Genomic DNA, 15,940 nt, shown 5'->3' with positions numbered 1-15,940 from the left:
TCTTGGGAAAATAATTTTTATATTTTATAGCTTTTGTGACAATGCTCAATGTTTTGCTTGCTTAGTGTTTTGCTTGACAGTGTTCCTATATTATACATCTTATATCATTTTCTGTTGTATCTTGCCCATGAAACAGAAGTAAGGTTTCTCTTTCTGCCTGGTTTTGAAGTTAGTAAAAAACAGAAAATTTCTATATACTTATCAAAAAGGAATATTAATATTTTAGGTTACAATTTCAAATGTACAAAGTCTTAAAAATTTAGTATGTGAAGATGGATATGTATAGTTTTGAAAAGGACGGTGAAATGGCAAACTACTATATTTAGGGGTTATGATTTTGTTCCACATGTGATATGTGCATTTTAGAACTAATTTTTCAGTCATTTATATTACTTAATCTTGCTAATGAGTGATATGTATTAAATAAATACATTATATATGCCAATTAAAGCTCCATATTTTTCCATGGCTTAGATTTAAAAATGAAAAAAAAATCTCTCCAATATTGATGCTGCATGCCTATTTCATGACTTTTTTAAGTTGAGTTATTAATACAGTTCTAAATATGATTAAGAAACATGGTGAATGCAGCCTTTGCCTTTGATGGGGGAGAACAATTACAAGTGTTTCACTGAATTTAGCCACTATTTTATTTCACTTACTTGATTAGTTAGTGTCACAACTGAATGCTTGCTTTAATTCCATTTGTAACTCTGTAGTTGAAGCATTCCAGACCTAAGAAACCAAGAAGTCTAAGAATTTATGAATCTCATGTGGGAATTTCTTCTCATGAAGGAAAAATAGCTTCTTATAAACATTTTACAAGCAATGTACTACCAAGAATCAAAGACCTTGGTAAGTAATAATTGTGATTTTTATTCAGATAAAATTTTAATGAGACTGTTCTCTTATTAGAAAAGCTAATTACAAGTGTCTCTTTTTTGTGTTAAGAGATTAAATATGTAATAAAATGCATTTTATTTTAGGCTTCTCCAATTGCCCTGTAATAGTGATAGCATAGAAAAGAGAAATGGAATAAGATAGAACATAAGCATTCACGATATTATTCCAATTTCAATTTAAAGTAATGTGAACTGATGGCTTCCAAACTGTAGATAAATATGCGAGTGTAATTACTTTTCTACAGAAGATAACCTTTATCATTTGACGTGTTCATTGATGATAGCCAGTCCATTTTATTATTTTATGAAAAAAAATCTAGTATTTGTAAGGTGTCTGGAACTCATTTTGGGTTGGTTATTATATAGTGGCAATGTCTGGATGATTTTTCTCACAAACATTTCTGGACCACACTTGAAACACATTGAGATATTCACATATCAGACATGACTGTCTTCAGAGAAGCCTAAGAATAAATAGTATTAGGTTGACTACATGCTTCAACAAATGTTATATTATTATTTTTCTTCTTACAGGTAATGCAGTTTAAAAAATAATCTGTAGCATATTTGTTGTCTTCTGCAGAAGCTGGAGAGGAAAACAAAGTACATTTAATTATATCACTTCTGCTAGGGAGTTTAGTTTTTAACTAGAGGAACAATTTAAATGCAAGTCAGGGTTAAAGTTTTCACCCATGTATAGATCCTAATTATCTATGATTGTGAACTGAACTACAATTCCAGAAACTAAAATTAATCAAATTTATTGTTAGCATTGGTGGATAGGTATTATGTTACATTTGCTCACTGAAGAAGTTCTTTCGTTATTATAGACTATTAAATTATTCATAACTGGCTTTTAATGTGTGCCTCAGCAGCACAGGATGCTTCTCTGCACCATGGTTTGGGTTGCCTAGCACCATGGGTAGAGAGCACACTAAGGGAGACATGATTAGTGCCATTGAAATAAACAATGGCAGTCAGGGTTCCCTGCCCTGTGGTAAGTCCTAGGTCCTCCCCCCTCCGTCCATTTCTAGGAAGGTGAACATCCAAATGGCTAGGCTCCCACAAAACCAGCACATTACTTAGGAACAAAACCCCGTGCCATTGTCCTTGGCTTCTCATCAGCCCTCTTTGGACTGGAAAGGGAGGGGGAGAGGAGTGAGGGGAGGGGGAGAAGGGTGGGAGGAGGGGGAGAAGGGTAGGAGGAGGGGGAGGGAAATGGGAGACTGGGAGGAGGTGGAAACTTGTTTTTTTTTTTTCTCTTTTTTTTCAATTAAAACAAAAAAAGAAAAAAGAAATAAACAATGGCCATGCAAGGTTGAGCTCAATGAGAATAGTACCTATTATATAATGGAGATGTAATTAAAACTCCAAGTTTTACACTAAGATATATGGTAATTAATGTCCATCATCTGATACATTTGTTTCTGTTAGGTCTGTTTCAATTAAATCATTTTCCTTTTGCAACAATATGCCAAAGGTGAGATCAGGGAGAAATGCTTTAAGTATATAAATTCTTACTTCTGGATTTGTATTTGTGAAAGTTACAGAACGTATAATGTGCTAAAATTAAGTCATGGGGAGCTACACACGGCAACTGAAGAGAATGAAGTTAATATGGGTTTTGGTTTTCTCCCAAGTTCAGTTATATATTTAAATGATTTGTTAAGGAATCTAATTTTATGAAATTTTTTAATAAAACTGAAGCTTATATGAATTGGACATTAGGAACATAATACAAATACTTAGCATGTTTGTTGCACAAATGTTTCCAAGCAAACTGAGCATATGTGAAAAATGATAAAATTGTACTTGTAAGAAAAGAAAAACTGATTTCCCTAAAGTTTTTCTGTTTCTTTATTTTGTATAAGATCAAGAGGTTCTGTCTTTTCTCTGATTATTTACTTGTGACTAGTTCCATTGCTATTATGAATATTTAAAGGACAATCCCTACCTTTTGAGTGACTACATTTACAACTAGAGAAAAAACATATTCTGATGAAGAAAGAAAAACTGTGGTTTGTCCCATGTCTGTGTGTGCACATGAAACACACTAAATATTTTAGAGTAAGTCCATTGGGACATTGCTCCTGGCTTCATAATACTTACTTTGTAGAAAAAATGAATTTGATAATATTTCTTAGGCTATATGGTAAAATATCTAAACCATGATGAAAAGAGGCAAATTAAAAAGCATATTATGCAATCAGTTACTTGTATTTAGCCTCATAATCCTCAATATGGATATTACAAGTAAAGCTAAAGTTTAGCATATGTAGATTTCCATGTTTAATATTCTAACACAAAATTATGTATATATTTGCATATCATTTGTCACATATTAAAATGAAGACATTTCAAATAACTAGGCAGTATGTGGCTCTAAGAGACAAATGTCCAATTGTTTTAGAAGGTCAGACAAGTAAATTGTGTCAGAGTAGAAGAAATTTACATGCTGATTAGAGCTTCTAGGTTCATTGTAAAAGTTATTTCTTAAGAACACGCAATTTTTCATTCTGTTTTGAAAGTAGTTCTGACTTTCTTTGGGCTTTGTGTGTATAGGATACAACTGCATTCAGTTGATGGCGATCATGGAACATGCTTACTATGCCAGTTTTGGATACCAAATCACTAGCTTTTTTGCAGCATCAAGGTAAAATGAATATTTAATGTTCATGTATATTTCAAATAATGTAATCAAATTGTATTTTAACATTTAGCTTCATTTTGTTTTATAACCCCACTTACAGTTATGGTTAATAGAAGATGAAGGTTTTCTTTGACTGAGGTCATTGACTTTCATCAGAAAGATGTAGCATTGATTGAGCCAGATTTAATGACAGGTTCCTGGAATGATATCAGCGATAAATGTCTACTTACTCACTGACACTTATACCTTTATAGGCACATGCTTAGTCAGAAACTGTGTCCTATGCAAGCCTGTACTGATCAAACTCCTGTCTTTTTATAGGAAGAGATTGGTGTCAGGCGGGAACATGTGGGAGGATCTATACTGCACAGATACAATTCTTAACTCAGACTTAAATCTACCAGAATATGGCTGTTTGGAGAGAAAGACAACCCAAATGGTCCTGTGTGCCTTGATTACCACAAGTTGAACAAACCCAACATCAATTCTGCCTTATTAGTTTACAGTATGGGAAATAGACACTAATTTAGTACCCATACATGTAGTGGTTTCTATGGCTAATCAGCACTAACAACAAATTGCTTTTATAATGCTGCAAAATTGACTATAGATTAAATCTCATGTGATATTTGAAGTGGATTGACACTGTCAGTGACAGCTGAAGAAGGTTAGAAGTGGGCTTAAAGCATATAATAGTCTAGAAGAAGATACTAACTAATTTCCTTACATCTCCCTGTAGTTCTCTTTGTTTATATACAGTATGTAGTGCTTTCAACTGGTTTCCTAGCCCCATTCAAGAAGCTGCCTATCTCTGTACTAAGAAGTGTATTTGTTAATGCTTCTGGTGACCTTCATCCCTGGAGTACAGTGGCTTTTCTTGGTTAACTCAAACTGTCAGAATCACTTAACACAGTCACGTTCCTTTACCTCCCTGGAAGATTTTTATTCTTCTCTTTAATTCCAGAACATAATATCCTGCTGTAGTGTCTCTCACCTCACTTTTTTTGGTATTTTTTTCACTTCTTCCTTCTGCTCTTTTCATCTTTCTACTTAAGATGAAACTTTCTAGTTCTATTTTGTTTTGTTTCCATCCATTCCTTCCCCTTTAGTACAGTTTCTATGTAAACTTTGTTTCTAATCTTTATACATTGTGTTCTCTATGTGTCCAGTACATATCTTTAATATGTTACACATTACCTCATTATGTCCACCATCCTCCTTCTCCATCATATTTAATAATTCAATAAGTGATACTCTAATATTCTAATTCTTCGAGCCAGAATCTGGCATTATAATATTCCTTTTCTATCTTAGCAATCTGCCACTTAACATGGTAGTGATTTTTGTTTTCTTCTGCAGGGAGAGTAAGACTATATATAAGATAACCATCTCTTCTACATGTGTGAACTATGAAACATGGCACATTTTCTTGGCCCACTAATTCCAGAAAAATTCTGTGGTTTAGGAACAAGGGAGAATGGACAGCTCTGAGTACTTCGATGAAAGAAGTATTCTAAGGACGTCTTCCTTGGTTGGTTGTATGCAGGCAGAAGGACAAACATCTGGAAAGTATCAGTGACCATGACTAACTCGGCTTGCTGATAGAAGAAACCCCAAGGATAAAAACATAGAGTTTTACTATTTTGTGTATCCCCAGTGCAAATTTTGTTTAGCATAGAGTTCCATTTAACAGCTTTTTTTAATTAATATTTTTATTTAGTCCTTTTCATTTATTTTATATAAAAATAACACTTCCAAGTATATATTTTTTCGTACTTATATTTTTAATTTTGTATTTAAAATAGCTAATACCATACTGGGCATAGGCATTGATGCACAATTGCTGTTTGCTCTCAATGTGATGTAATTTTTTTCTGTGTCCTTTCCCATCAGTCGTTATGGAACTCCTGAAGAACTGAAAGAACTTGTTGACACAGCACATTCAATGGGAATCACAGTCCTTTTAGATGTGGTACATAGCCATGCTTCAAAAAATTCAGAGGATGGGTTGAACATGTTTGATGGGACCGATTCTTGTTATTTTCATTCTGGACCTAGAGGGACCCATGATCTTTGGGATAGTAGATTATTTAACTATTCCAGGTAAGTACATGTAACATGAAACTAGTGTTTTTAAAATTAATTTCAAGTATTTTCAATTAATCAATTTATTTGTGTTCTATTACCGTTAGCTAATGCTTTTGATTTGATTTCTAAACATTTATGTAAGGAATTTTAGCTATCGTATAATGCATTTATGGCATATTATATTAAATGTCAACTTTATAAATATGCAATTTAAAATATTTTTTTTAGTATTGATACATAAAAGTTTTAATGTGAGTAATTTATTAGGTAGCTTTATCTTGTTGGATCAATCATAGAAAATCTTTTGTTAAATATATACATATTGTTTTAAGTGCGCCACTCATGCATTACGTCTTCATATATCAATAGACGTTCAATGGCTCTGTTTACAGCTAACATATTAAACACAAGCTAGATTTCTTTTTACGTACTCTGTTTCATTTTAACCATTTAAACACTAAAACTTAGTTTATTTGTTCCTGAAACAGATCTGTAAAAAGCTAGCTTACCATCTATATGGAATGATATCAATTGAAAATATAGTTTTACATTTTTGTCAAATTATGCTATTTAAATTTAATCAGCTATAATGTACACAATGTTGGAGAGCATGCTTTCCTGGCAACCCAGTTGGTCTTTGTGTCTTTTTGATGGTTTGGCTGATTCCTGTTATTTCAGGCTACTTGTTCTGAGCTTCTCCTAAGCTGCTCAGCTTTTCTGAGAGTGATTCTCACTGTTTATATTTTTGTGGACGGTGGCTCGTGTGAACCTTGTCAGTTTCAGTGACTTCCTGAAACTATTTTGAGTTGCTTATTTCCATCTCTGTAATATGAAAGGTTTTACTACCTCTTAGAATATTCTATAGTTTTACCTCCTTCTAAACACCCTGTATGGAAACATCCTTTTGTTCCACTTTCCATTTCTCTCCTATATATCTTAAGAGGTTTGTATGATGATGGAATTTCTTGGTTTTGCTTTTAGAGACAGGATTTTCCTGTGTAACAATACTTGCTGTTTGCTGTCCTGGAACTCACTCTGTAGAACAGACTGGCTTCAAACTCACAGACATATGTCTGCCTCTGTCTTTTAAGTGCTGGGATTAAAGGTGTATATTACCACACCAGGATGGAAAATTTTAATTCAGAGAGGAAACTGCTTACACAAACATTTTCTGCTGTCTATTATTAATTGTGACTTGTATAGTTTACCTTTATTATAAAGCCATTTGTATAAATTTGGCATTCACAAGTAAATTCCTACTCTGTTGGTTCATTATTTTTCAGATTGTTGAATCCGTTTCAAAATTAGTGACTAAGATACCAAGTTGTTACTCTGTTTCTATTTTGAGCACACTTTTCTTGTTGTATCAGCTGTAACTGTTGGGTCCATGAGAAGCCTTATAAAAGACCACCAGCCTCATATGTAATCACCAAGACTGTTTAATTCTCTAGAGCCAAAATTCCAGCATGCAGGGTTAAAGCTGTCAGACAAAGTGGCAAAATGGTGACGGCAAGAGAAACTCACAGGTTCCTTTTAAGCAAGATTACAGGAATTCCAGGGATGAAACATTAGTCTGGGAGCTAATTGGTGGGTTTAAACTTAAAGTTTATGTGATGTGGGATTCCCCCTTTTGCTGTGAATATGTTTTATTAACATTGATTAATAAAGAAACTGCTTTGACCTATGACAGGACAGAATAAAGCCAGGCAGGAAATCTGAACACACACACGCACACACACACACACACACACACACACACACACACACACGGAGAGAGAGAGCAGACAGAGTCAAAGAGATGCTGTGTAGCTGCTGAAGGAGAAAGACACTGAAACTTCACCTTTAGTCCACATTCTTAGATCAATAGAAATGAGTTAATGTATGATGTAGGCCCTAGCTAGGAATATGGCTAAGCCATTGGCTAAACAGTGTTGTAATTAATATAGCTTTTGTGTGATTATTTGGGTCTGGATGGCTGGAAAACTAATGTGCAGTCTCTGCTTATATTTATGGGTTGATATAGCATAGGTAGGTGGTTTTAGTGCTTAGGGATTTTACAGCAGTTGGGTAGGGAAAGCAGAAGGCTATGGGACACCTGCTGATTTGTTGCACCTTTGTTATGTTCTTTCCAAGAACTGCTTGTTCAGTTCCAGTAAACCAAAACAGAGGCCTAGTCACCTGCAGGGCTACAAGGAGCCTGTCATGGTGTTGGTCTGGCTTCCCAGATCCCTCAGGAACATCCTCATTATAAGTGGACAAATTACTTTCAGGATAATTTTCTTCCATCACTGACAGTTGATGCTATGCATCAGCCATGACATTGAGTCCTTGGCATCAGTTTTTCCCCTTGAAGACCACTACAGGTACTACTTATGCTTCCTTCTAAGAATTCCAAAAGGCAGAATGTTCAGAACAAGGTTTCATATAGTTTGACTCCTGTAATATAGGATCACTTCTTCTGTGAATGATTGGTCTGCCAGATTTAAGGAATGAGGGTTGTGGTCCCTTCATTCAGTGGGAAAAGCACCAGGGGATTTTAAACCTATTTTATAAAATCTCCACCTATAACAAGATTTGATCACAATTAATAGACTACTTCACAAATTCAAAAGAGGTAATTAAGATACCTGCCCATGTGGAAAATTGTTTATATCTGCAATGTTTCTGTAGTATAGAGAATTATATCTTTAAAAAGGCAATGTAATAATGCACTTCTCTATTGGAAAATGCAAAAGAAGCATACAGATCCAAAATAAAATGTATTCTTTATAAATATGAATAACTTGCTTTTTTAAAGCTTTAAGTGCATATTGCTCTCATCCATATAGCTGTGTAAAACCTCAATACTTCACATTTGCTCTCTTCATATGGTAACTAGTCTGTCTACAATTTTAAGTTTGTGCCTTATTCAGATGAAATCAGAAATGACAATTTCCATTTCATATTTTAAATATAATTTATTTTCCACTCTTTTCCTTTGATCAGTTGATTAATGTTATAATCTATTGACAAATAGCTATATAAGTGGTGCATGGTTCAATTAAAGTGTAGTCTTGTTCTTTAAAAACTTTCAAATGATTTTTAAAATAATTATATGACTACTCAAGAAATTCATCTATATTGAATCACTTCTGTGGAGTGATGTTACTCATTTTCATCTTCTCTATATGTCACAACCTGTCACCGTTTATAACCTCTGATTCAAGTGCCATCACCTAACTTATCAGAATTAAATCTCTCTCTGAGTAATGCCAGAGATACTGACTGTCCTATTACCTGCTATGAATAAATTTCTAATCAGGAGCTGCCCATGTTTTAATTTTCTGTCTAGTCAGTGAATCTGCCTTCTAACTCTGCTAAATTACAATTGACAGTTCATAGCAGAGAATGGGTTGTCCTTTTTTCAGTTGGTACAGAGAGCATTTTTGTAAATCTGTCACCAATAAGTCCCAAGAGTACACAGAATGAAAAATAATGGGTATAACTTGACCACTTCAATTTTGCATTCTTTTTGCACATTGCTCTGGAATTATAAAAATTCACTGGATAAAACAATGTAAGATTTGAAGCAGTTGAGTAACTATTGCATCTTTAACTATCTGTATCACATTGTCAAATGACTGCTGTTCTTGCTAAATATTAATTTTAAAATAAAGATTCTGACTCTCAAAGTGAATGTCACAGTCTAGCCAATGATCTTTTTCTCATTAAATTTCCACTTTGATGTAAAATTGGTATAACTACATTATATCAATTTTGTATTTTGTGTTGTGATTACTAAGGTTATCCCAGTTTCATCTTGAGTTTTTTTGGGCATCCTTGAGAAGAGGCAAAAGAAAGTCAGTTTTCTTCTCTTTTGTTCCTATCTATATGCAATTATAGACTATAATAATTGGGTTTTGTTAACCAAGTACACTCTTTTTCACATTAGTAGGGAAGAAAACGACTTTTGTTCAAAAGAAATTTAGTCTCATAGTTGGTCAATGGTAATCAAACATGTTTTTTCTTCACTTATTAATATGATGAATTACATTGGTTACCTTTGAATATCAAACCAATCCTTCATTCCTAGCATAAGCTCACATAAATGTGGATACAAGTATTCTACATACAATCTTAGCCTATCTTTACATGTACTGTAAGATTTTGACTAAATCAGTTATTAATGATAAATCGTAAAGGGTTATTATGCATTGATATATTACTTAATGAACATATGACACCAACATAATTAGTAATCTATTTAAAAACTAAGCATCAATGACATTGACAAAATGTCTAAAATTATATTTAAAATACTGATGAACTCATTTTTGGTATTTTTTCATTAAGTAAAAATTTTTTGCACAGTAAGAATATCCTTTATAAAAATTAGGGCATTAATATTTTTCATTTACTCTAAAAGATTTTTAAATATCTGAAAATACTTGTTGATAGAATACAGATGGAACTACAAACTTACAAACTTAATGTTCCCTATATATCTATAACCTGAAGGTGACTCTATACAATGTTTTTGTATTAACTGTAGCATATATATTAAGATGAGATGTTGAGTTTTCCACCCCTGACAACATATTGACGTCAAATTAGGAAGTATATCCAGTTTGAGTTTTTAGATTAGGTGTCCCCAGTTTGTGCAGAAAATGGCACAGTAAATACATATGGTCAAGTAACAATTTTGTATTTTATGTTAAATCAGAGATTCATGTATATTAGGACATGTTTAAATACATCTGATTGAGATTTTCTTCATGACATTGAGAGCAAGGAGGAAAATATAAGAAAGTTAGAAGGGCAGAGATAAGAAAGGGAAATGATTTAATTATATTATAATCTCAAAAAAACTTCAGAAAAATAGAATAAATCACCCCAGTAGTCTCTTCAAAATAGATTTGTGAAATCAATTTGAAACAACTGTTTTTCTCTTTTTTAAATTTATTTTATTTTTTAAAAAGAATACAATCTATCTTTTTTAATTTTACATACCAATTTCAGTTTCCTCTCCCTCCTGCCCTCCACCTATTCTCCCACCCCACCTCCAATCCACTCCTCAGAAAAGGTAAGGCACATTGCTTTGTGGAAGGTCCAAGGCCCTCCCTACTTTATCTAGGCTGAGCAAGGTATGCATTCAAAGAGAATAGCTTCCAAAACAGCCAGTACAAGCAGTAGGGATAAATCCTGGTTCCAAAGCCAGTGGCCCTACAGTCTGCCCAGCCATACAGCTGTCACTCACATTCAGAGTGTCTTGTTGGAACTTAAGGCTGATTTCTTCCGAGTCCGGCTGCAGTTGGTGAGCTCCCATTAATGCAGGGAGACTGTTTCAGTGGGTGTACATGGTCTTGACCTCTTCGTTCATATGCTCACTGCTTCCACTCTTCAGCTGGACTTTGGGAACTCGGCCCAGAGCTCCGCTGCGGGTCTCTGCCTCTGTTTCTGTCAGTTGCTGGATGAAGGTTCTATGGTGACATTTAAGATATTCATCAATTTTACTACAGGGCAAGGCCAGTTTGGGCACCCTCCCCTCTATTGCTTAGGGTCTTAGGTGGGATCATCCTTGTTAATATCTGGGGATTTTTTCCCTAGTGCCAGGTTTCTTGCTAGCCCCATAATTACTCCATCAATGAAAATATCTGTTTCCTTGCTCTCATCTTGGTTATTCCTCCATCTCGACTATCCCGTTTTGTCATGTTCTCCTCCCTAGTCCCCTTCTTCCTTCTTCATCCCCTTCAACCCTCCCTTCTCCCCCACCCACAAAGCCATTAATTTTGTCAGGTGATCTTGTCTTTTTCTCTTTTCCAGGTGGATCTATGCATGTTTTTCTTAGGGTTCACCTTGTTTTATAGCTTCTCTAGGATCATGAACTATAAATAGGCTCAAAATTCTTTGCTTTACAGCTAGTATCCACTTATGAGTGAGTACATACCATGCTCATCTTTCTGGATCTGAGTTACCTCATTTAGTATGCTCTTTTTCTAGTTCCATCAATCTGCATGCAAATTTCAAGATGTCATTTTCATTTGTTTTTGTACCAATGAGTAGTACTCCAATATGTAAATGTGCCACATTTTCCTTATCCATTTTTCAGTTGAAGGGCATCTAGGTTGCTCCCAGGTTCTAGCTATTACAAATAATGCTGTTATGAACATAATTGAACAAATGTCCTTGTAGTATGATTGAGAATCTTTTTGGGTATATGCCTGAGAGTGGTATTACTGGATCCTGAGGTTGGTTGATTTCCAGTTTTCTGAGAAACTGCCATCCTGATTTCCAGAGTGGTTGTACAATTTTGCATTCCCACCAGCAGTGTAGAGGAGTGTTGCACTTACTCCACATCCTCTCCAGCATAAGCTATCAATGGTGTTGCTATTTTTAAGGACAGTTCTTATAACAGTAAAAACATGTGTAAAATGTCAAAGACACGTAGACCTGTTTGTTTTATTACAAGAATACACACAACTCTTTAGGGTAGTTTTTGTCAAACTTCGAATTGCACAAAAATGAGTATGATATCAAGTATTGATATAAACGCCTCATCTTATGATTAGCTGACAGAATCTATTGACTAATAGAGAAAATGGAAATGTAAATCTGCAACAAGTCCAAAAAGAAGCTAATTTTGGAGAAAATGGCTAATGGTTTATGTATGTTTAATTTTTTTGTGGGGGGGTGTTTTGAGACAAGGTTTCTCTGTCACTTTGGAGCCTGTCCTGGTCCTAACTCTTGTATACCAGGCTGGCATCGAACTCACAGAGATCCACCTGCCTCTGCCTCCTGAGTGCTGAGATTAAAGGTGTGCACCACCACTGCCCAGCATAGGTTTTAGTAACCACCGTTCACCCTCTCCTCTTATTTAGATCTGTATATAGTTTAGAAAACTATTTACTATGCCAAAGATAAGCATTAAAGTCCTGTGTTAAGATAATATCTCTAATAGACCATGAGTATTTTACTTTTATTTAAAAACAATTTTCCCTAGGAATTTATTCTTTCTCTGTGTGAAAGTAGAAAGAATTTGATTAAAGAGAATGTTAGAGAATGAAATGTAGGAAATGTGGGTCCATATAACTAAGTCAGCTTATTGTGAAGGCATGAAAAGTGGCAGCCTATACATTGTACATGAATATGGACTATATGCACTGAAGAAGCTAAACAATAAAAGCCGTGAACAAACAGCAAAAAGCTAGAGCCTGGTAACCTCCTGATATGCGCTGCATGACTTTAGCCACTATGCACTTATCCAGTCAGGGTTCCTGCAGGTCAAGAAGTAGGCCGGCCATAGGGCAGAGGCGACTGGAGACGCCCACATTCAGGCAACAGGTATCTTGCTTTCGTTTAGTCCCATTCCCCTCATCCCAGTTCCAAAGGATCTTTCTCGATTGCCGTAATCAAAGGCTTGCTTTTCACCGTTTGTGAAGGTAACATGGTTAATATACTACTAATGCTATGTGGAAGAACATGCTAAGGAGCTAATAAAGCACACAACAAAACTTTATATAGATCAAATATGGAATAACAAATGCATACATCCACACATATATAATTAGGCCTTTTTGATCAACCTATTAATTGGCTCATTTGTTTACTTGATAGACTTATGTAACATCTGTCATACTCCATGTGTTTTAGAATTGGACTTCTCAGTATATTTCAAAATTGCCAAAAAATCTTATAATATTTGCTTTCAATTTCTTGGGATAAACCAGAACATTTAACATTTTTAATTCATTTAGACAAAACCTGTTCCATTTACTAGTCATAAAAGTAATAATGATCTATTATAAGGCAATTTTGAATGTAGTTTCAGGAAACAGGTAATGAACAAGAAGAGGCTAAGACAATTAAAAATATACAACAATAACTCATAGCCTATTTTTAATTAAAATATTAAATTCATTTTAAGACTTATTAATTGCTTTTGAGACTATTGAGTATCCCATAAAAATAAGCTTACAACCTTTTAAAAACTTCACGTATATTTTTTAATTTATTCATTTTTCCATTTATTAATTTATTTAACTCTTCTTTTAGTACTTAGCCTTGTTGAGATGTCAGAAACTTATTTGAGCTTGATTAAGGAAAACAGTTAAATCTACTATTTCAAAGAAAGTAAAGTTAGCTTCAAAACTCATACATACTAATCTTTTTTGTGGAAAAGATTAAGGAAGTTTCAGTATCAACCTATCCTGTCTGGAATTGAGTTTGAATAGCAAGAAATATACCTTCTCTCACAGGCTTTATGAGATTATTCAGCCCTGTAGAAAGGTTTCAATTGATGCAGAGCCCAGCACAGGAGTGAGGCTTTACTGTCTTTGTAAAAACTTTGTTCCTGGTATTATCGGTCTCATTTATTCTGCACATGCCTACAGTTTAGGTGCACAGGGATATCATGTGAGCATCCCGAGTATTTAGGTCTTACTTACCTGGAAGATTTCCTTCCCAAATTGAAACTCACTATAAAGTAGGACAGTGTCTTAAACTTAAAATGCCATTTGCTGTCCTAAAAGCTACTTTCAGCTCAAGGCAAGGCACAAGCTTGTAAAAATGGTCTTAGGGTCTGTATTCAAGTGATTATCCATTTAAGTCAGGGAGTTATATGGAGTCCATAATAATAATGATTTCTAGTTTTTTATGGCCTTTTAAAAAATAAGCAGGTCAAAATTAAAGAAAAAATCAATTTTTTCTCCTTTTATCTGCATGTAACAGAACAACTTGTTTAAGCATGTCTGTTTTCTAGAGTCTGGGTTGCAGTTTTGAAGCTCGAAAGAGATATTTCATGGTTTTCTAGCTGAATGATTTCCTTAGTGTTTGGTGCAGATAAATAAACTGTGTTGTACTGAGCCACTTATTTTCAGAAAATATAGGTTTCTCATAAATTTGAAAAGGTTCATAAATAATATGAAATTGTTCATTTTGAGGGCTTTCCCCTGCATTAATTTAGGTTAGTGACCAGAAATATTTTTCTCTAACTGCTGTCTTTCCTGGATACATTTTGTAAGGTTAAAGTAACCCTGTGCTGGTACCCATGGACTTTAGGATTTCTTTTTCAATCATTTATTTGCTTTTGTGTTGAATTTTATTCATTTTCTTGGCTGGGAACATGTACGAATGTGGACATTCATCTTTCATGGCAACCTTGGCTTGGAGAGGACAGCTTACGGAAGTCGGTTCTGCCCTTTACCTTGTGTATTCTGAGGATCACAGTTGGGTCACCAGGCTGGTTTGCAAGTGCCCCTAATGTTCTCCCTCTCCCCATCACCACCCAGTCATCTCATCGTCCATGGCTGGAGTCATTCCTGATTTTGATTTTAATTTGCACTGTTTGTTAGAGAAGCTAGTAGATTCCAATTTATTTATTTCATTGCCTTTTTGTATATTAAAATGCCTCTTCCTCCAAGTACCTGGAAAAATTAGGTGTTTGCTTAAGAAAGCCCGTTAAACATCTGCATAGAAAAGCACTAGTCAAGTGTGGAATCTGTTGTAGCTAGCATTCTCTTTCAAAGCTGTAGGTAACAAAACAGCCAAAACCTTGGTTTGAACATTGTGTATGGAGTGGTGAAGGAGACTGGCTAGTTGTTCAGGTAGACTCATCTGGACTGATGTGGCACTAATCATGTTGATTTCATCTTCTTAATTTTTGTGGCATCAGGTGTTTCCATATGCCCCTGACAATCTGATATAAACACATCCCTCCAGTCTCCTATCATTCCTGATTCCATCTTGATTGTTTATGATGAATACTATGTGAGATTATGGGCATATAATTATGTGTGTTTTTTTCTATTTCAATAGGGCATTTGCTGCTACATGTTGAACATGAAGGTTAATCGTTTGTTCATAATGTTTGTCCAATATGTTTCATTTAAGTTAGATGTAATCTTTTCTCCTTTCCTCTGCTTTCCCGTTTGTTTCTCTAGCATAGATTTTTACCTGCATGCTTTGCGGTGATACTTCAGAATATTTTTGTAGAGATATCTTTTGTGTGTATGTATTTCACAAATGTGAGTATATGGGTGAATGGGCCCAGGCGTACACATGATGAACATAGGAGTGGATGCCAAACTATTAACCTTCATCTTCAACATATATAAGCAAATGCCACTCCCACCCTTCTTATGGGTTTGGGATGAGTCTGTCATTGAACTGGGATCTTGTTATTTCAGCTTGGCTAACTGGCTAGGAAGCTGTCAAGATTCTCCTTCCCTTGCCTGCTAGTGCTGGGATTCAGTGGCTGTACAGTCAGGCTCCAGTTTTGGTGTGCATGCTGGGACTCAAATAGAGGTTCTTCTTCTTGTAGAAC

The 15,940-nt window shown here is 34.8% G+C and overlaps 1 protein-coding gene across 1 annotated transcript in view; it reads left to right on the top strand.

The window, feature by feature from the left end:
* Nucleotides 1-15,940, top strand: part of Gbe1 (1,4-alpha-glucan branching enzyme 1) — a 247,403-nt gene that overhangs the window by 112,405 nt on the left and 119,058 nt on the right. The window contains exons 5-7 of the mRNA XM_041678667.1: nt 720-855; nt 3,465-3,555; nt 5,446-5,655. Of these exons, the coding sequence (XP_041534601.1) occupies nt 720-855; nt 3,465-3,555; nt 5,446-5,655 (437 nt within the window). The remainder of the gene's footprint in view (nt 1-719; nt 856-3,464; nt 3,556-5,445; nt 5,656-15,940) is intronic.

The sequence above is a fragment of the Microtus oregoni genome, unplaced genomic scaffold, assembly GCF_018167655.1.
Source record: "Microtus oregoni isolate MIOR12 unplaced genomic scaffold, Mior012 000030F_ref0000283, whole genome shotgun sequence".
Taxonomy (NCBI): domain Eukaryota; kingdom Metazoa; phylum Chordata; class Mammalia; order Rodentia; family Cricetidae; genus Microtus; species Microtus oregoni.
Note: the sequence above shows the minus strand (reverse complement) of the source record. Positions and strands in the feature narration are given on the sequence as shown.